The 22,324-nt window shown below is 43.6% G+C and overlaps 1 protein-coding gene and 1 pseudogene across 1 annotated transcript in view; one reads left to right on the top strand and one right to left on the bottom strand.

Annotated features, from left to right (window-relative positions):
• Positions 1 to 22,324, bottom strand: part of LVRN (laeverin) — a 663,539-nt gene that overhangs the window by 527,771 nt on the left and 113,444 nt on the right. Inside the window, exon 2 of the mRNA XM_078675542.1 lies at positions 4,869 to 5,011. Coding sequence (XP_078531668.1) covers positions 4,869 to 5,011 — 143 coding nt within the window. The remainder of the gene's footprint in view (positions 1 to 4,868; positions 5,012 to 22,324) is intronic.
• On the top strand, positions 17,242 to 18,022 carry LOC144819115 (WD repeat-containing protein 20-like; annotated as a pseudogene).

Here is a 22,324-nt window from a genome sequence, read left to right as displayed (position 1 = left end):
CCACTCTGTATATTTCCAGCCAGGCCAGAAAGTCTGGGCATTGCCCCAGTGGAGCCTTGTGCCTTGCAGGACAAGTGGACTGGGCATTTTGAGGTGGTGGAGAGCAAAAGTGGTATCACCTACCTGGTGAATTTGCAGACTCCCAGGAACCCTTTGAGGGTCCTCCACGTGGACCGCCTCAAGCCTCACTTTGAGAGGTCCAAAGTGAGCATGCTCTTGGTGACAGATGATGGGTGGAATAGGAGAGTGAACCTCTCTCTGACCTCCTGTCTTCCAAGGAGCAGGATGGGTCAGTGGAAGATGTGATCCTCTCCCCTACACTGACCTCAAAGCAGCAGGGTGACTGTCGCCAGTTGTTGGGAGAGTTAGCCACACAGTTCTCTCTGACCACAGGTGTTACTCACTGGTGTACCCAGGACGTGGACACTGGTGACAGCCCTCCTGTAAAACACAATATGCACAGGCTGACTGACCTGGTCAGGGCCAACATCAAGGGGGAGGTCTTTAAGATGTTGGGATTAGGGGTGACAGAGCCCCCCAAAGGGCCTTAGGCCTTCTCAGTGGTCTTGGTCTCAGAGGCTGCTGCACCCGGTGCCACGCCAGAACTGCGATTTTGTGTGGACTACCGTGGTCTCAATTCCGGCACCAGAAGTGACGCACACCCTATCCCCAGATCTGATAAGCTCATTGATCAGTTGGGAGCTGCCAAGTTCCTCAGCATGTTTGATTTGACGTCTGGGTACTGGCAGATTGCCATAACCGATGGGGCCAAGGAAAGGTCAGCATTCTCAACCCCAGAGGGGCATTACCAATTCTAGGTGATGCCCTTTGGGTTGCAGAATGCCCCTGCCATCTATCAGAGGTTGGTCAACCATGTGTAGGCTGGACTGGAGGATTTCAGTGCTGCCTACCCGGATGACATTGCGGTGTTCAGTTTCAGCTGGGAAGAATACTTGCAGCACCTCTGGGAAGTTTTTAAGGCTCTGCAGAGGGCAGGCTCAAGATCAAGGCCAGTAAGTGTCAGATTGGGCGGGACTCTGTGTTGTACTTGGGACACCAGGTAGGAAGCAGCCAGGTGATGCCCCTACAGCCCAAGATTGATACATTCTGGCTTGTGAAGTCCCCTAGACCCAGTCAGAGGTGAGAGCCTTTTTAGGTCTCACCAGCTACTTCAGGAGATTAGTTAAGGGGTATGGCACCATTGTAGCCCGACTGACAGGGCCGACTTCCAGGAAGCAGCCCAAGAAGGAGATCTGGACTAAGTCCTGCCAGAAAGCTTTTGATGCCCTGAAGGCAGCCATGTGCACGGTGCCCATGCTTAAGGCACCCGACTTATCCAGGGAATCTGTCATGTAGACTTATGGTGTGGCAGTGGTGCTCTCACAACTGAATGAAGAGGGCCTAGACCAGTCTGTAGTCTTCCTTAGCAGGAGACTACTCCCCAGGGAAAGAGCTGGAGTGCCATAAAAAGAGAAGCTTTTGCTGTGGTCTGGGCACTGAAGAAGCTAAGACCCTACCTGTTTGGGACCCACTTCCGAGTTCAGACCATAGGCCCCTCAGATGTTTCATGCAAATGAGGGGTGAGAACCCAAAACTGTTAAGGTAGTCCATCTCCCTACAGGGAATGGACTTTACAGTGGAACACCGCCCTACCACAGAACACGCCAACGAAGAGGGTCTGTTCAGGTTCTTCCGCTTTAGTGAAGAGAAATCCCAGAAGGTTGGGTAGGTCTTCCTAATTTCAGCTGGAGGGGACATGGGAAAGATTTTGTATTTTTGGGCGTGTTTCCCTGTCTTTTTACTTTCTGACCTCCCGTTTTGACCCTGTTTTTTCTGGTTCCTTGTCTCTGCGCCACTTCTCACAAGTGTTAAAGTGCAAGTGCTCCTGTTGTAAATTGTTATTATGGATTGGTGTTTCCATGATTGGCATATTTTATTTACTGGTAAGCTCCTGGTAAAGTGCACTGAGTGTGCCAGGGCCTATAAATCAAATGCTACTAGTGGGCCTGCAGCACTGATTTTGCCACCCACAGGTGTAGCCCTGAAAAGGTATCTCAGACCTGCCTCTGCAGGGTCTGCGTGCAGTTTGTAACTGCCATGTCCACCTGGCAAGTGCACCCACTTGCTAGGCCCTAACCTTCCCTTTTCTTACATATAAGTCATCCCTAAGGTAGGCCCAAGGTACCCCTGTGGGAAGGGTGCTGCGTATGTTAAAGGAAGGATATGTACTGGTGTGGGTGACATGTCCTGGTGGTGAATTCCAGTGTATTTTGTTTTTAACCGCTGTAAGGCTATTATGTCCCATAGGGAAGAATGATGGGAGTTTTACTTATAACAGCATAACTTCCCATTGGGACAAGATGGAGAAATGGAGTTTAGTATGCCTGGACTCAGAATGTAAAAATGCATCTTTTAGTAAGGATGATTTTTATGTTCTGGGTTTGAAAAGACCACTTTTAGAAAGTAGGTATTTTCTTACTTAGCCATCCTGTGTGCCTCTGCTGGGTTTGTGGACTGACTGGCTGGCTTTGGAGAGACAGGGGCTGGGGCTGAATAGACCTGGGCTGCATTTAGAGTAGTGGAAGGAGATTTCCTTGTGCCTGAATGGGCCTGGTTTGCCTTGAACAATGCTGTTTCCACCTCCTGCTGGGAAGCTTGGCCAGAGAGGACAGAACTGGTTTGGACTAAGCACAGACACTCTCTGCCTGAGAGAACAAAGGAATTTTGAGTATAAATGATGGGGCCCAGACCCCAGAACATTAGAACTCACTGTAATCAAGGAACCTTCCAAGAAGAAGAGCTGGAAGAGCTGCCAGGAGGAGTACTGCCCCTTTGCTGTGCTGTTGCTTTGTTGGGTTGGCCTGCAGTTGCTGCTTCTGCCTTGGGCAGTGAAAGTACTGGACTGAACTTTCTTTACTTATGCTTAGTATCTCCAAGGGATTGCAGTAGAGCTTGCCTCCTGTTCTAAAGTCTCAGAGACTGCTAAGACTTCACCAACCTCTGGGTACCACCTCTGGAGCCACTGTTTGTCGCAAAGAAGGGAAATGTAACCGACTCAGTCACTGCCTCCGTCCCGGGCTCTGTGTCCTGACGGCACCGCAGAAGGCATCGTCTGTATCTTGCACCGCAACCCTGGTCTCACCGACGATGACAACCGACAACGTCGCCAGTGAGCCACTGCTTGCACCGTGACCTGTAGACACCACACTCTACACCGCTTCGCTTCACTTCAGCATCCTGGTCTCACCGACGCCGTCGCTGCTGCTGATTTTCACACCAGTGACCGCATCGATGCTGGGGGCACCGCTCATACATTTCACGGCACACCGCCAAGTCCCACATAGCAGTCTGGGCCGACCAATACCAGCTCCCGCTAAACAGTTCTGTTGTTTGCAGCGCAACCTGCCAGCACCGCATCGAGCACAACCTCACCCTGCACCGTATGCCTTAGTCTCACTGACGCCGTCTGAACGATCATTACCGAGCCACTGCCTGCACCGCATCAAGAGGGCATCGCACCCTGCACCACTTCCATTTTGCTTGGCAACCGCGATAGTTGCCACAATGGACTCGCAACAACATGATCACCGCAATGAAAAAGGTACTATTACCGAGTCTGTCCACGCTTTCGCTGGCCCATACCAACACGGTCGGCTGGAACTGTTAAACTCTTTTGTTGTTTAGCTTTGAGGTAGCCCCGGATGGAGCTACCGAATCGTACGAACTGTGTTGTTGAGGTATTTCTGCAATTTTAAGGATATATTGCAAAGTATATATTTTTAAAGTACTATATGGTGGAATTTTATCCTTTTGGATATATAAAAATATTGGATATTTTTCTAAACTGGTGTGGTGTCCTTTTGTAGTGCTTTTAATGTGTTACTGTTGGCTATGTGCAAATGCTTTACAAACTACTTTGGAGATAAACCTGACTGCTTGTGCCAAGCTGTCAATGGGTTGACCAGTGGTTATTTTAGGAGTGTAACTCCCTTACCCTGACTAGGAAGAATGGTTCCTACTTGGACAAAGGTGCAAACCCTTGCCAACTAGAGACCCCCATTTCCAACAATTAGGGAACCTTCTTATTAGATAGCACAAGCCTAACTAAAGACATCTGCACTTTTACCCCTTTACCTCAGCCACCTCTACTGACTGCATTAAACCTGGATCATTCCTCCAAAAATACATCTTGATTTCTTATAATGTTCCATCCCATGCAATTTTTGTTCTTCGCTATTTTGGTTCTTCGCCCCAAGTCTTTCACTTTGGAATCAATTGCTAAAAGCTTCTCACTTCTAAAAAAACATTATTAAAGGCTTTGAGGATACTCTCCCCTACATTATGTTGCATCGCCTCTTTAGTCTATGCTCCTCTGAACAGTGATTAACAAATGTCATCAAAGCTCACCATCTGTTTTAAATTTTCTACAAGACAGGAGGCTATTATGCAGTCTTTCCGTTTGCGATATTCTGTACAGCACTTAAAAGAACACTACAGTCCCACAAAGTACATCCCCACCACAATAACACTAGCTCATACACTATTTCCTCTTTTCTTGAGGAGTCAGAGGCTATAGTCATCGTAAAAACGGATAATCTTCCCTTTAATATTTTGTACCTAAAATTGGTATGTATGAACACACATGAATAGATAGGACAGAAACTACTTGAGTCGCGAACGAGTTTGGAGTTGCATTTTTCTTTTCTATAATTGTTTTGATCACAGCAATAATGATTATCCAAATATGAGCCCGTGTGCCACAAGGACACACCACACAACAAAGGAGTGAATGTGTCCAGTCACTTCCCAATGGCAGTCTGATTTATTGCAGTAATATTCAGTTAACAGTACTTATGTTTTATACTTACATATAGCAGGCATGTTAGACAGGGCCACATAGTTTGGAGGATGCACAATTCTAGTATCAAACGTTGCTTTCATGGCGGGCTCATCGAAGCACGGAAACACAGATCTTGCATATGTAGGTTCCAGCTGAGAAGCAACAATGATTCTAAAAGGATAAGGCAAACATAATAAGTACCTTGGTATTTCATGCAGGTGCAACCACTCTCTTTTTATCACACACACCTTTCACTCTAAAGAGCAACAACAACATTCACAAAAGAGACTGTGAGGAATCCAGGTGAGAGTACCCCAGGGCAGTCAGAAGGTACTGGACCCAATAGAAACAACAGTGGTCTTTTGGTTTGGGTACCCAGGGGCCCCAGTTCGATGGGCATGCAAACTGACAGCAGATTACCACTTGTTAGAACTTCATTGCCTGTGTGCGATACAGAGCAGTCAAGGGTTACACAGGGGAGGCGCTTTGTGCTAGAGACTCAAAATTCAGCAAAGCAACACACAAAGTCCAATAAATCGCTGCCTCGTTAGTGCCTTTTCTTAAAAAAACAAAACTACATTATTAGAGAAAAAACTAAATATCACATACACTAACAAATATATGCAGACTGTCAGGTGGAAATGCCTATAGGGACACCCTTTTATGGGCCACACAACCTATAGGAGATGCACATAAAAATGCCCTAAATTTGCCGTTGCCTCTCAATGCTGGAAGCACCTTTAGCTGTTTGCGCACCGCAAGCCCTGGCTTCTAGAAACACAACACTTCCTTCACCTAAATGCAAAACAGCAAGGATGCATTAATAAACAATCATGCGTACTGACTTTGTAATGCTGTCACTATACTAACCAAATGCAGAGCATGAGCCCTTTCCTTGTAATGCTTTTCAACATTATACAAAATTACAGGAACTACTGGAAATATACGGTACCCTACATTTAACTTTCACAGTTATCAAGAATATGCATTGCTTTTAATTTTCATCTGTGCGTAATAAAAAAGGCATTATAACATTGAACATTTCAGTATCAAAGTCTGATTTCTATATTTGAACAACTGCCTAGCAATCTCCAAGAACCTAATAATAATGGCACATCATGCCAGAAAAACGTGGCAAAAGTCCCATCTCAAGGAGTGTTGCTGAATGAGTAGAAACCTCTCCAAGGCTTATGCTTCCAAGGCCCTATAAGAATTAAGATGTAGCAATCTGGGATGTGCAGGCTGAAAGATTTTCTGGCAGGCCCCTAATCACAAAACAGATGTTTCTGGTGGTGCCCGTGCTCAGTGGCGTAATGAGAAAAAATGGCGGGGCTCTCCATGCCACAAGTCTCCAATATCTTCCAGGTATTAATGTCCTTGTTTTGAATGGGGCCCCATGAAGGGTTCTGGGCCCCTGGAGGGTTCTGAGATCCCTGCACCACCAGGGGCTGCAGGAGCCTGCATTACATTCCCACCCCTGCTTCTACTGGTGCACCACAGAAGTAGCATGCAAATTTGATGCACTCTGCAAGGGCTTCGGGAGTGCTTTTAGGCCTGCAGTAGTTTCCTTTATTTCGGCTGCTGCAAGTTGGTAAATATTTCCTTCTTTTTATCTTTTTCATACACATGAAGGTGCATCTGCTCCTCGGAGGACACCTGAGACCTCAGCATGAGAACCCTACAAGAGCCCCATGGCCTTTGATGTCCTCCTGGTTAACCCCTGATTTTTCTCCTTTGAGCTGGTAGGGTATCCAGCTCTCTTCGTTCTACCTCCTTCTATCTCTCCTGCTCTTTCATGCTGCAGTCCTTGCTGCTCCTGGGGAGTAGGGGCGGTGAGAGGGTAGCAAGAGACTCGCTGAAGGTATTAAAAGTCTTGTGCTCTTCACAGGCCCCCACAACCAGGCCCCCAGAAAAAGACTTACCACTGTCCAGCCTCCACATCTAAGTGTGGAAAAGGAACTTACAGGTGCAATGGTGCTCCAGGTACTGATAGTCTCCTGGAGCATGGGCTCTTCCTATGGTGGTTTGAAAGTCCCGCCAGACTGGATGAGACATCGCACTACCTACAAGGCACTGTTGATGACAGATACAAATACGGCACAGAAGCAACTTGAGAAGGAGTTTTTCTCTGGCCTCAATGGACCAAACTGCATGTTTTTTTTTTATATTTTTCAATTAATGGTGCACTCCAACTACCTTCTGTGTTTATATAGGGCCTCCTAGCCTCTACATTTTTGGGTGTTCTTCTTGAGCTTGTTTGGACTCTTCTTCCACCCCTGAGGACAGCGCAAGAGGCCTAAACTCTTGCCCACGGCTCCTCACAGTTCCTTGGCCCAGTGTCTTCTAGTAGCAGCACCCTGTCGTTCTGCTTGTACTAGCCTGGTCCCATGGCCTTCTGATGACTTGTAGAGCACCTGTGTGTCTTGTAGTAGTATGGAATATCTTTGCTCAAGCCACATCCAGCCAGAACTGGTCAAAAGAAGTCCCAGGGGTCCCTCTCCTCCGAGTGCCTTACACATCTACCTCACTGTTTCCCAGCAGGAGTAGAGTTGGCAGGGGCACTAGCCCTGGAGATAAAGTCCACAGCTTCAAAGAATTCAAAGCCTAGAGTCCTCTTCAGGTGTGGGTGCATCCACATTATGAGTCTAGCCTTCCTCTTTCATAGCTTCCTCTTCTCTACAAGTCTATCTGTTATGTAGGGGTTTACAAGTGGAGGAGTAGAGTTCTAGAAGGCAGCAGCCTTAAGATTCTGCGTTGCCTCTCCACCACTGACAGACAAAAAGGCAGAATCAAGATATAGTCTGAAAGAATTGACCCCTTGTCCAAGCTCCTTCTCTTCCTGATTCCTTCCTGAGACTTGTGACAGAGTACTTCCTGTCCCCCCCTCTATGTCTGTGAGAGGTAAATGCCCAAGCTTGTCTGTTGGCGTCAGCTAATCACCCGATGCAGATGTCTCCTCTGTTTCCTTTCCCTACCAGTAGAAGGTTGATCCCATACAAAGGGGCCTGTTGTATAGCTGCCCAGCCGAATAATTACCGTGGCACAGCGGGATAGTTCAAAACCCAAAACTCATTAGGGCTGACTCAGAGAAATATTGCAGAAACCAAAAAGCATGAAGGAGCACAAATAAGGCTTACTATATATTTCATTTATGGAATATTAAGGATGTTTATAAACATGGATACATGCTTATAAACATGGATAAATGCTTATAAACATGGATAAATACTTCTGTATGTTGACCTATTTAGTAAAAAAGAAACACATTTCTTGTTTGGATGGCCAATTAAACTAAAAAAAGATAAACTTACTCCATCTTTTATTGCATTTGATTTCATAGTTGGTATTAATGTGATGTTTCCTCACGTATTATTTTTAAATGACCTTTAAGGCAAAATATTTCATTGGTACATGGCTGACATATGGTGGTCAAAACATTGGATTGCTGAGCCGTTTACTGCATCTGATATGTAGGTGTTACATTTATGTCATTTTAAAGCCGCAGTGCAGCAGACCAATATGGCCTTGGAAACCTATGACTTAATGTAAAGATTGTCTCTTTGTTCCTGTTTCAGAATATATTTCTGAGGAGAGGTGACCCCTTATTAACTGATGATGAACTGGTGCATGGTGAGTTAGCAATTACTCACACTAAGCTTCTCCAAGTCATACATGCCCAGGACACTCCCATAAATCGTGGACAAACATATCTTTACATCTCTCAAAAGACTGCTAGAGGACCTACCATAGACTAATGGACAGCACTGTTCAAAACACCAGCGAGCTCCATAAGCTAGACTGCTGCAGATATGTTGGCCTTGCTACTCAGCCACATACTGACCAGTATGCAAAGGTTCACCTTTAAAGTTGAGAGTCGCTACTCAGTAAAGTAAGTGCTGCTCAAAGTGCCAAAAAAGTTACAATATTCATATGTGTAGCTCAGTATACACAGGTGCTGCTCATATATGCCACCAAGGACCAGATGTAGGAAGCCTAATACCGGTCGGTAACGGCCAAAATTACTGAATTTCGGCCGTTACCGACCCGTATTAGGCTTTTCAGATGTAGGGGCCTAAAATAAGGATTCGGTAATTTACCGAATCGGTAATTTAAGGAATCGGTAAATTGCCGAATTCTTAAATACCGATTTGGTAAATTACCGAATCCTTAATGTAGGGAGCACTCAAATGAGTGCTTTTCCCATTTTAGGATTCGTCATTTACCACCAACTACAAATTGGTGGTAAATATCGAAAACCCCAAAAGAAGCAATTTTTTGCTAATTATTACAGTGCCATGTGGCAGACATGCATACCCTTAGGGCATGTATGTGTGCCACATGTGCACCCATACACAATTCAGGGGTGCAACAGGGTGTCAAAGTGACACCCTGCCACCCTTCAATGTGTTCCCCCTTTTATCGAATTGGTATTTACCGATTCGGTAATTCCCATTCATTCCTATGGGCCTGGGAATTACTGAATCGGTAAATACTGATTCGGTATTTATCGAATCTTACCGATTCGGTAATACTTACTGAATGAATACCTACATCCCATTTACCGATTCTAAAATACTGAATCGGTAAAATTCGGTATTTTAGAATTGGTAAATCAGGATTAACCTACATCTGGCCCCAAGATGCTAAATATGAAAGGGTATACATAATTCATTATGCCAGAGTATGTAAGAATGCCACATGCTAGTAGATCAGCCTAATAAGACCAGACACTGTTCAGTACACCAGGAATGCTGTTGGATGCCCTTTTTAATAAGAAGCAATTACGTCCCAATTAACTAGGGTTGATGTCTAATGTATTAGGTATGCTTCCTAATGAGCAAAAGATGACCTCAATATGCGCAGAAACTTCTGAGTATGACAGGACCATCTACAATCTATCAGGGTGTTTTTCAATATGCCAGAATTCTTCCAAAAAGGCCAAGATTCTACTAAACAAGCCATGGTGTTAGGCAATATGACAGAACGTTGCTCCATGTCTTAGGGTACACGTTGCTCCATGTCTTAGGGTACACCTCAATATGGCAAAGTCTTCCAAAGTATTCTTTGGTATGCCTAATATTTTAGGCAGCCATCCAGTATATGAAGACACTATTCAGTATCTCAAGATACCACTCAATCATTATTCATTATGAATGTTGTTCTACTCATTGACGGGTATAAGGGATTTGAGAGTTCCTCCAGCGGTTACCATTTCCGGGACTACTGAGATGGGTAGGCACAATACAGGGACATTCTAAAGGAATAAGTAAGTGTTTTGTGTATGAACTTTGGTTACAGCTGCTTTTACCCTTCAAAATACCTTGTGAAGGCCAGCGCTCTCTCACGCAGATCCTGCATGCTGAGGTGCTTTCTCTTTGAGTATCCAAGGGACCAGACAGACTAAAAGTTTTGAGTGAGGCTTCCATTATTTCTTCATTTAGAAGGACAACAATACAGCAATTGACTAAACCGGATTTTGCATGAGGCATGTTCTTGTGTGCATCCAAGTTTTGCATGGGGATAACGGCTAATATTAGTTACAATCAAATGAACAAACAGGATAATGATGTGCATGCATGACAACAACATACAAGAAGTTCCGTGTTTTAACAAAGAATCACAATATTTAATTTATTATTTTTGCTGTATGTTTTGTTGGTCTTTGTGTTTTTGGTCCTATACAGTGCTATAATAGTTCCCTCAAATTGAGATAATTTGAGACTTCTAAACATATAATTTCTTTGCAGAGTGACTCCTGGTGTGGGTCCACTGAATAGAGCACTTCAACATTTCCTGAGTTAGGGCCTCATTATGATGGCCGTTGGACGAGCATCCAACTGCCTTCATTTTGGGAACGGGACCGTCCGACAAGGGGTTGGCTGTCTCGACAGGCCAATTACGATATGACTGCTGTTCAGGTGGTCGTAAACATCCCTTTTTTCATTGCGGGTTGTGTTGCGGTCTGAAAATGGGCTGCAGCACATGCTGCTATGGAAAAAGGGATGTTTCTGAACATTCATGCACCGTGTGCCTGCCTCACGTTGCATGGATGTGTGGGTGGCCCACAGGGAAGGGGGCCCTGCTATGGGGCCCTAAAGTCCCTTTCTGTCAGACCACCATGTAAAGGCAGAGGGAAACGGACATTGTAATCCCTACAATGGTTTGTGCGCAGATACTGCCCCCATTGTAGGGATTACAATCCGACCGACAACCCGGCGGCCACCTTGAGCCTGTCAGAGGTGCCGGTCTTTCCCCTCACCCGATGCGCTCCAACCACTGGTATCCTAATCCAACGGTCAGACCGCAGCCTCAGATGTCAGACGGACTGCCACCGATGGCCTGTCGGTGGCGATAAGCTTGACATCATAATTAGGCCCCTAGGTAGAGCTCAACATTTAAATTAGGCATTAGTTTATTGATCCTGACATATTGCCCCTAATCCAATTAGGGCATTACTAGGCAAGAAACATGTTAACCCAGATTAGATCGGATGGAACACTATTTCCCCTAGGTTTCAACTGGTTTTAACCTTTACAAAAGCTCCCATGATTAAAAAAGTATTTAGGAGGATCCTTTAGTTAATATTTTGTATTCCCCTTCACTCCCCTTTTTGGCCAATCTAGTCTGCATTCACATCAAGTATGAGATTTTGCATTCGAAGGCAAATTTTGATAAAGGTCTCCGGCAAAGAGACCCGTTGAGGGGCTCATCAGGCATTGCAGAACCAGCAAGACAAGGAGCACAGCCCAGGGGTGAAGCATGGTACCAACAGGTGGATGAGGGCTTGTGCTCCACAACACAAATACTGTGTTTGACCTCCATATGTTTTAGTCATCAGAGAGTTTGGGCTACCACTTTGGAACTCCACACAGAGTATACTGAGATTACTGCATTAGGGCAGTAGTGTGCTGGGCCGATCATAACCTCTCTTTCCCTCCACTTAAATTTGTTCTGTTCATTGTTGCAGATATCTTGACAAATATGATATGCTGCATCTTGCTCAATTGACCAGAAAAAAAAGTGAATAGTCACAGTTTTCACTCAATATGATAAGGTTGATGCTAAATAGAGCAGGTACTGCACACTATGCGAGGATACCAACAAATATACAATTAAAAGTCAGTCTATAAAATAGGTGTGCAGTTGTCCACCAGGCCACCCAACCCCCTCATTGATGCTTTCCTGGGTTATGTTTTAGGAAAACCAGGCAGTGAAATCTGCTACTGGCGAGCCATGTTCTCCAAATACAGTTTTGTGCACATTTTATACTTTTTTATCAACTATCCCTTCGAACAGAAAATTTTGAAAAAAGCCGAAATTGCCAATACATCATGACGTATGTGTGAACATATTAGGCATAACCATGTACATTCATGGTGAATCATGCATGAGCCTATGGCATTGTGCAGGATATGGCTTTGGGTTTTTTTGGTTTTTTTTTGCCCAATGCTTTTGAGCTCAGGCAAGACATTAACACAAGCACTGGGTAATCTGGAGCAAAATAAACTTCATATATCTTCCAACGAAGTGTTAAGCACTATAAATGAATACAAATTTCAATGTAGAGAGTCTGAAATGATGTATTAGGAAATGACATACAAATACGTCAGGAAAGGAATGTGACACAGAGATCTAGAGCACATGGAACTGTGGGAAAATTAAAAACCAAACAGATTGAATGAATGTAAATTGATGTAAGTGGGAAGTGCAAACATTCATGAAAGGACAGGTAAAGTATTGGCAGAAAAAGTCCTTTTTAGCAAACACCGTAATAATTTGTAAATACTTTGCTCCACTAAAAATAGTTGATCGTTTGACTCTTGTAGACTACAGAAGTCCATGGGTTATCATCAGGGCTAACTTATATTGAAAATCATCTACAAAACTCTGAAAAGGGAAAATCCACAACAAATTGTGTTATGTTTCAAAACTCACATAGATAAACAACATTGAAATGTAAAATTACTGGAACTGCACATAAATGTCAGATGCTATGAGCGGAGCCAGATCTAATCTTAAAAAATAGCACCAAACTTCTATGGAAAGGTACACAAATAAAAAGAATATTCAACCTCGTAGCCTTCCCTAATAAGTCAGCTACTTGAAAAATGAAGTAAAAAAATATAGCAAACTGAAGCATACACAAAAAAATGTTGGGAGCAGTTGGGAGCCAAAATCCAAACGAAAACTCTAAAAACATTTGAAATGGCTGTTAGTAATAAGAGACAAAAGCCTTACTTAATAGATTATCTTAGACATCTAGAGGCAAAACATTTCGAATCTGGAAAATGTATTTTTTTTTATTTTTTTTCAAAAAAATATTTCCGAAAAATGTGTCTCAAAAGATAAAATACCGAGGTCAGTGGAGAAGAAGAAATTCTTCTGGCTCTTTCAATGTGTTTGCAGTGAATCCCGCAAGCACGGCTGTCTCTGTACCTGCCAGATGGGATCTAATACATGATGCGGACGGCTGCAGTTTTAAAGAGAAGTGACAACATGGTCACATGGGGAGGATGCCCTCCAAAAGGAAATAGCATTTAATTCCATCCTACGTTAAAAATGGGTAATCCATAATAATGAGTGCAGAAGCTGATAATTACAAGATATTTAGCACAAACCTATGTATAGTCTGCCCTTGCGAAAGAAGTCTGTCAGCATCCCTGTTCAAATGCTGTTGAACTATGTTGAATTAAACATGTTTATAGAAACTTCTTTAGTCTTTAAAACGGGCTAAGACCTTCTTCCGGAGAATATCTTTATCGTTATAGAATACCATTGCTCCACAATGAGTAAAGCCAATGTACCTGTAACGTAATAGTGTTGGAAAAATGCATTGGTAAATCCAAAACGCCTTTAAAGGTGAGACCTAATGGCTTTGCATTAGCATGACATGTGACATGACATGCAAAAAGCATTGGCAACGCCAATAGCTCTGTTTTTAAAACCATACATATCAGCTTTGCCAATTATTGTATTAGTGTAGGTAATATGTAAATGTATTTCGATTTATATAGCGCACGAATCACCCAGGGGTCTCAAGGCGCTTGCTTAGGGAACCCGTCCTGGTATTCCCCTGTGAGATACCCTGGCAGGGTATTCAGAAGGTGAAAGCCAGGCATCCCGCCGCGAGGGGCCGTAGTGGAGATTAAGCAAGCTATTGCCCAGAGTCGCAGAGTGTGACCCCGTGAGTCGAGTAGGCACCGGAGCGAGAATTGTCGAGTCCGTGGAATTTTTGAGCCCGAGACCCGCCGAGGCAGGGAATCGAACCCTGGTCCATGGCTGATCTCAGCTTCCGGGTCTGCCGCCTCTAACCACTGAACCACGCTTCTCCATGTAATATTTCGAGTGGAGATAGAAAGGTCATCTCAAATACCATGTAGGGTTCCTGGCATGTTACTTGATTTTATCCCATGGACTGAGTGAAATTATGGTAGAAACCACTGCCAGTCTTTATGCACCGAACTTACAATTTAACAATTATTTATTATATATCTGTATTAGGATCTTGATGATTCATTAAAAAAAACTTCCTAGAAAATTACTAAAAGAAATAGTTTTGCGGAATATTCTCAATTTGTGCTCCCTGAAATACAAAAGCATGAAAGGCCTATATACAAAGTAAGAAATAACAGTACAGTTTTCTGTTTTATACACGCTTAATACTGCAGACTTGCCATTTTCGAGTCCTCTCAGCAGTAGGTGTACTGTCGCGTAATTCAACGTTCTTTAATTTACTGTCCTTAGAAAATCTGAGGTTGCAGGTAAAACCAGATATCAGCAGCATGTGCATAACACATTGCACCACTGTGTCAGCTTACATGAAGTACTTAAAAACGTTTTTGCTACAACAAATGCCTGCATACAGAAACTGTTAATTATACACGAATAAACTTCATTCAATTACTAACCACAGTCTTCCTGTTTGGTGGGACGGGGCATTAGTTGTTAATCAGCACATCATCTGTTTCACCAAACTTGAAGTTTCCAATTTTGTGATGGAACTCTATTAGCTCATACAGACACCATCTTCAAAACAAGTTTCATCCTTTACAAAGCCATTACGACCAGCACACCTGCTTATCTTCCAGACAGCTCAAAATCTGGGGTGGGGTTCGGCACTCCTAATGTTGGCCAAAAATAAAAATCCAAGCAGCAGGCCATTTTCATCTGTGCACCCAGGATTTGGAACAACAACCCGGCATCCATGAGGACTGCTCCAACACTTTTAGTACAGTTGAAGACTAGCCTCTTTACATTACATTATATCACAGTGCATTAACAGTTAACAAATAAGCTACAGCTCATATCACTCATTGACTTTATGCTTGTCTTTGCTCTGTACAGCACTTTGCTACCTTTTGGCTGTGTTCACACTTTAAAAATACCCCATACATTCATTCAAGAGAATTACTTCTGTGACTGCCAGGCATATGCCCAAAGAGAGAGAAAGTTGCCTTGTACAAATGGTGTGGATATATTTTTTGAATTGGAGCCCTAAACCTGTGGAGGATCCGTTAATTCACAGTGCAAATATCTGTAAAATGTAATCTATTCTTTACCAAAGCAAGCACCCTTTAAAATGCTAATTTTGTTTAAACTAGTGAAGTTAGTCCGAATTCTAACTTCGCACCAAAAAGAGCAAAGAATCATATGGTAATTAAAATGAAAAATGATACATTTGGAATCACCATTTTTTCTAAGCCCCATTCTACAACGTAAATAAATATCGTCCAATAGCAAATGTACACAATACAGCAAAACTGACATTAGAAAGTCACTGTTTAGTGCCTCATCGATAGCATGTAACAATTACCTTACAAAGGGAAACAGCTCTCTTAATTGTCACAAGGTGTTCAATTTGATTTTATCTTACTGCACAAATGTAAACCCTTGTATCCCCCACTCAACAATGGTAATGGATAGTCACATTACATTTTGCCGATCTGCGTGTATGATATATGTACATGTGTAAATGTAACAAACATTTACTGATATATTACAGAGGTGCAGTGGCACTGCTGTAGTTATGGTTGACACCTCAGTACAGAGCAAACCCATTTATGTGTTGTTAATATCTTTGGTCTCCTTTCAATAATCTGCACCCATCTCGGGGGGTATGTCATTCTAAATATAAGCTTTAGGCATGTCAAATAACATGCACTTTAGTCAAACCATTCAAGAAGCACACCAGAAGTCACCAAACATGTACTCTTCCATTTGACATGGGTTTTTACATAGCAGATTTTGGCCACTCATAGGGCCGTCTAACGGTATGAGGGAGTGCCGCATGTGACAGCATTAGAAGGTCATCTGAAACCAAAAACGGATTTGTTGGCACTTACAGCACATTCTCTCAAAGCCCATTCTGGCACATTGCTAGTGACACGCAACTTATCGCTACCAACCACACATTTTCGCTATTAGATGTGACACAGCTCTGACTGGTGCCTCATTTTCAACGCTTCGTCAGGGGTAGTAAGCGCTATATAAATACAATATACATTTTTCTCCATGAATAGCAGACAAACACTGCACCTTTGGAGGACAATTAAAGACAACAAATTGCAATTTTAACTGTCAGTTTATGCTAAAAACCTACACTGATCCCCTCTCCACCCATTTTGCATATCCTTTTTAGGTCGAGGACCGTAGGCTGCGCTTGCGCAGTTTGGTCCGAAGATTTAATGTTTCTTAGTTAGGGGGCTTATACCCGCCCCTCTTCTCCATTGGCTGGCCTCGTAAATGCTGGCCAGCTATTGGAGGAGAGGGGCATCACTCCGTTCAAGCCCCGTCTTTTTCGGATTCTGAGCTTTTTTTGCTCGTCTTTCTATTTTGTAAGCCCCGCCCCTTTTCTAGTGGTGGGCGTTACACCCTCCCTCTCGCCGAGCTCCCAGTCTATTCCTCCTGTAATGTACCTTTTGCTACCTCTTGTATTTTGTTTGCTCACAATTGTCACTTTTGCCTCATGTAACTTAACGTACGTCTGCTTTTGTAATTTGTTCACTCGTAATCTTCTCATGTATCATTACTGTTCCTATTGTGAAGCGTTCTGACGCCTTTGGGTACAGTCCGCGCTATATAAAAACGCAGTAAATACATTAAAAATACCATCAACCCGTGTCGGTGTCTGGACTTGTTAGGGGTAGGGAGAGCTGCGGTGTTACTGACCCTGATTTGTGCTTGTTTGTAAGCCGCACACACGGCCGGCAGTGATGCGCAGACCAGGACAAGAGGGAAGCTGAGGTGAAAGCTTGTTATTAAAACCCTTAGCTTGTGAGCTACGCATCCGTGTCCCCTTTCCATTTCCATGCCTTGATAGAATTGACCAGTGAAGCAAAGTAGATCTGCGCGTGCGCTGTGTTAGTGTTGGGCATAGGGCAGGATGAATGCTGCTCCCCAAGATGGCGGCAGAGGGAGGACGGAAGGAGATGAACGACCCGAGAAGGTCTCTACAAGCTGCTGAGCCACTCCGAGTACAGCCGTCCCAACCGGGTGCCTTTTAATTCGGAAGGCTCCAACGCCGTCAAGGTTTCCTTCGTCAATGTCAACGACCAGTCTGGCAACGGGGACCGGGTCGCTTCAATGTGGGCCGTGAGCTCTACTTCTATATCTACAAAGGCGTGCGCAAGGTGAGGCTGGCAGGGGTCTTGGGATGCCACAGGAGGTGGTGTTAGAGGGGTGCAGTCCGTGGGAAAGTTCCACCCTGTGGGCGGAGCTATAGTCAATTTAGTGCTGACTTTTGGAGGTTCTGTGCTTTGGGACGTTGTTACCTTGGGCGTGTATCCGTCTATCTGTACCTTAGTGTGTGAATTGCTGTCGTGGGGTTCTATATGGTTTAGTGGTTGAAGACCTTTAGTCCTTAGTTGTTGCTACTTAGGAGACTGTCTCTTTAGAGATGCTGCTCCTTTGGGAGCGTCTGGCCATATGAGCATTGCCTCACTTGGTTTGTGGTGCGTGGTGTGTTCTACCCTTTGGCTTGTCTCCTCATGTTTTTTGGGGTGGGGGGGTTAGGGTTGCTTTGCGGTGCATATTTTTAGGGCCTTCTGGCCCTGTTCCTTATAATATTTTTAGTTTGTGGTTGATTTTCAATGTTTGGTATACTGTCCTTCACAGGTTATGATCCTGTCCTTCGCCAACCTTCACCCAACTCCCTCATCAGGGGCACTTGTACCAGTTGTATGATGCGATGGTACAACTATGCTGCTCTAGTATTTGCTTCCTTTGGTTTTGGGACTCGGTTACTACCACCCTTTACTCTTACCATGAGAGCTCTCTTACTTCCCGGTCACCTTATGCGTATATCTGGCTCCAATCACAGGCGAGCACTCTCTACTTGTCATCAACAGCAGGTACAAACCAGTCCGGGGAGGCAGGCACTCTTCATGGTAGGTGACAGAATGCAAATGAGGAGTTTCAGAGGCACAGTGTATTTATTGTTTTATAAGGCTTTATTGAAAAAAAATGATGACAATCAATTTTTATTAATCATTGCAATGTGTGGCTCTGTGTGTGCTGTGTGTGTGTGGCTCTGTGTGTGTGTGTGTGTGTGTGGCTCTGTGTGTGTGTGTGTGTGGCTCTGCGTGTGTGTGTGGCTCTGTGTGTGTGTGTGGCTCTGTGTGTGTGTGTGTGGCTCTGTGTGTGTGTGTGTGGCTCTGTGTGTGTGTCTGGCTCTGTGTGTGTGTGTGCGTGTGGCTCTGTGTGTGTGTGTGTGCGGCTCTGTGTGTGTGTGTGTGGCTCTGTGTGTGTGTGTGGCTCTGTGTGTGTGTGTGTGGCTCTCTCTGTATGTGTGGGTGCAAATGCAATAGGTCTCACATTTGCGAGAGATTAAGCTATTGGCATTGTAAATGACAATGCCATTTATTTATCTGCTTTCAAGACCAGCACATAAATAAAAATGTCATTTACAATGCCAATAGCTCTAACTTTTGCAAAGGCGAGACCGTGTGTGGGTGGGTGGCTCTGTGTGTGGGTGGGTGGCTCTGTGTGTGAGTGGCTGGCTGTGTGTGGCTGGCTGTGTGTGGCTGGCTGTGTGTGGGTGGCTGTGTGTGGGTGGCTGTGTGTGGGTGGCTCTGTGTGGGTGGCTCTGTGTGGGTGTGGGTCTGTGTCGGTGTGGGTGGCTCTGCGTGTGTGTGGGTGGCTCTGTGTGTGTGTGGGTGGGTCTGTGTGTGTGTGTGTGTGGGTGGCTCTGTGTGTGTGTGTGGGTGGCTCTGTGTGTGTGGGTGGCTCTGTGTGTGTGTGTGGGGGGCTCTTGTGTGTGTGGGGGGGCTCTCTGTGTGTGTGTGGGGCTCTGTGTGTGTGTGTGGGGCTCTGTGTGTGTTCAGTTGCAATTTACTATGACTCCTAAGAATCACAGACTACCAATTAAGATTAGTAGGTTTATTTCAAAGTCAGGAATAACTGGAAGTACAGGCTACTCAAAGTGAGGGTATAAAAATACATTGGGATTAATACAAAGCCAAATCTACTGATGAAGTTAAGGCAGTGCAACATGCACAAAATGATTAGTTCGAGAATCAGGATACAAAAAGATTACGGAGCAGATGTCCAGGTTTCCCTACATTCAGGAGTATAAAGCATTAATCTGTCCCTATACTAACACTAATGTGACATCACTACATAGCATTTACCAGGCAAGATCAGTTAAGGCATCAGCGTGTGAAGCCTTCCTAAGAAGTCTCCCCACATTAGTTGGGTCAAGCAGCATAAAGCTACAGAGTTAGTTCTAAGATGCTCTCTTTCCCAAGGCTAGGCAGACGTTCTCTAGTTACTATGCATCAATACCACAGGTAGTATACCGGGGTGCTTTGGAGGTCACAACATTCGGTCAGGCCATCTCCTCATGGGTAACTTTCCAGTAGGCAAAGATGCTCAGAGGCTTGGCGAGATGACCTTGATTCCCAGGCTCTCTATGATGAGAAAATACAACAGTTCTTCACTATCAGTAACCACGCTCAATGTATCCTCTTCTCCCTAAGCCTAACTCCTAAAACAAAGACATTATTCTAACTAACAAGGATGATTCTTCCACCTGCAACAGAAACATGGGAAAGAACAAACCTAACATGCACATGAAATTCAACTATTAAACCTAATGCAAGAGCTTCCAGGGAAAATGAATTTCAGGCCTACAGAAATCAGCCAACAATAAGAAACATAAGAAAATGGCAAACAGGCGTTATGAAATTTCATATAAAATTAACACTCTTTACTGAGCCCTTCTAAATTAACACGTTACATAAGCACATCAAATACGTGAATAGTTATTAGCAGTATGTACAAATTCTGCACGTTAATGTTTACAGCTAGCTGCATCTAGTTTCAACATTAATTTTCTCACATTTACATTGAAATGCCCCCAATACACCACAATTTATATTATCACAGTTCACGTTCTACTGTCTCTGGTTAATACAACAAAGGAATATAACTGGGTGCAGACCACTCGTGGTTATGAAGCACCCCTAAAAATGAAAATTGAATTTTGCGCTACATCAAAAACCAAAAGCATTTCAAGACCTTTGTAGTTTTCATATGCACAAACACGATTGGTCATTTTCGAATAGTTTCAAATCAGTTTAAGGGCACCACGTGCCAACAAGGGTGACAAATGGGGGAAGTAAGAAGGCCATAGAGAGACAACAATCAGGCACTAGGAAGGGCATCCTTTGATAAACAATGGATGGAGAAGGAGACAAACATGAGATATAGAAAATAGCCCCTCCCCCTTCATGCACTGCAATGCACAGACTGCAGCTTATTGTGTGGAGGCTCTGCTCAGCCAATGTGCCTCTCGGGGTTTACAACCGCCTCAGATGGTCGGTGGGAGCCTCAGAGGTCTCTGTAATGTGTTTTGTGCGACCTATGAGGGGTGTTTCCTCAGACCGGGCTAAACTCTAAATCCAATCCCATCTCCTCTCTCCCAACCATTTCCACTGTTGGTAGAGGTGAAGGGCTCAAAAGAGCTCTCCCCACACCAGACCCCTCCTGTTCAAGGCATGACCTCTCCTCGAAGAGCAACAAGTAATTTCAAATTTGGCAGGTTTGAATGCATGATGTCAGTGTCTTATCTAGGACTGGAGAAAAGAAAGTACTTGCTGCAATCTGATGCGAATTTAGTAACTCAGTCAATTACTTGCCAGGATGAAACTATAAAATGACTAGTTCCTCAGCTATTCTGCATTCTTGGTCAGACAAACTGATTTTCCAGTCTCTTGAGTGTTCTTTTGGATTAATGCTTGTTCCATTCTGTCCTTCCGTGAATCATCTTTTGAAATTATGAACCGCAATCCAATTAAATTTGTGTGAGCTATATCGAAAAAAACTGTACCACACGCCCTTATTTTTTGGCAGTACTGTTACTTCGTTTCACAGAAACTCTGAATAGCTCAATTAACTTTTTGACTGTAACTGTTCAGTTACTCACTTTAATGAATTTTCACTCCCCAATGTGAAAATGTAAGTTACCTCTTTAAGGTGAGTTACAGATGGGTTTCTGTAAACAAATTAAGTAAAGCTCAATAGTGTAATGGGAGCTGACTGCTTAAATATCGACATGTTAATATTTGGCATTCGTGATTACACAAGGGGCTATTTATTAAACGCATAAGAGACGTTTTTGGTGACTGCTTGTTTCAATAAGTTAAAGAAAAATGAAACGGTAAAAGAACTGCATTGACTTTTTACAAGATCATTGTGCACAGGTAAATTAGAATATGGTTGTGGCAGAATAGCAACTCAATACTGATTAGCAGAATTAGGATTCATAGAATTTTGTATTTGTTATATGCATGTATAAATAAATTGCCATTTTTATGGTGGGACTAGGAATTTAACATTCCCATATGTTAATTGGGCAGTTATGGGGTAGCAGTATTATCAACGGGAAAAAATAAGACGGAAACAATGTTGTGCTAACATGTGCACCACATTTATCATGTAGAATCATTTACAAGTTAAATATAATGCTCGATTCAATTATACACACTTGAGTGCTCCAATACATCCGTGTCTGTTCCTGGGGTACTGATGCAATTCTGCATAAATCCTTGAAAAGTTTGAGATTTGCTTTAATTATCGGAGAAACCCTACTGGAGCAAATTTCCAAATTCTTCACTGTGTGCTTTGCGTCTAAGGTGGAAATGGTGTGAAAAGTTCAGTGCAAAGGCTGGAGCAAAATATTTAAATCGGCTGATACCCAATTCAGCTGAGATTTAGCTGACATTGACGCATTAATTTTGCACTTTTACAGCTTGCAGCACAAAACGTTCTTGTAATAAGCTGGGAATTTACCCTTTTAGAATTATGTGGGCTTCGGGTACGTTTTAAAATCTTTGCAATTTACAAATAATTCCAGGTGTATTGCTGAAAATCTGGGACTATTGGGGATTCTCAGACTCACATTCAAAAACGTGAGGAAAAGTGCATTTGCATTTCAGAACAATGTTTTTTTTATTTTTCTCAACGGGGATTTATTTTTCCTGTGTT

The sequence above is a fragment of the Lissotriton helveticus genome, chromosome 2_1 (genome assembly GCF_964261635.1).
Source record: "Lissotriton helveticus chromosome 2_1, aLisHel1.1, whole genome shotgun sequence".
NCBI classification, from domain to species: domain Eukaryota; kingdom Metazoa; phylum Chordata; class Amphibia; order Caudata; family Salamandridae; genus Lissotriton; species Lissotriton helveticus.
This window is presented reverse-complemented; position numbering and strand designations above follow the sequence as displayed.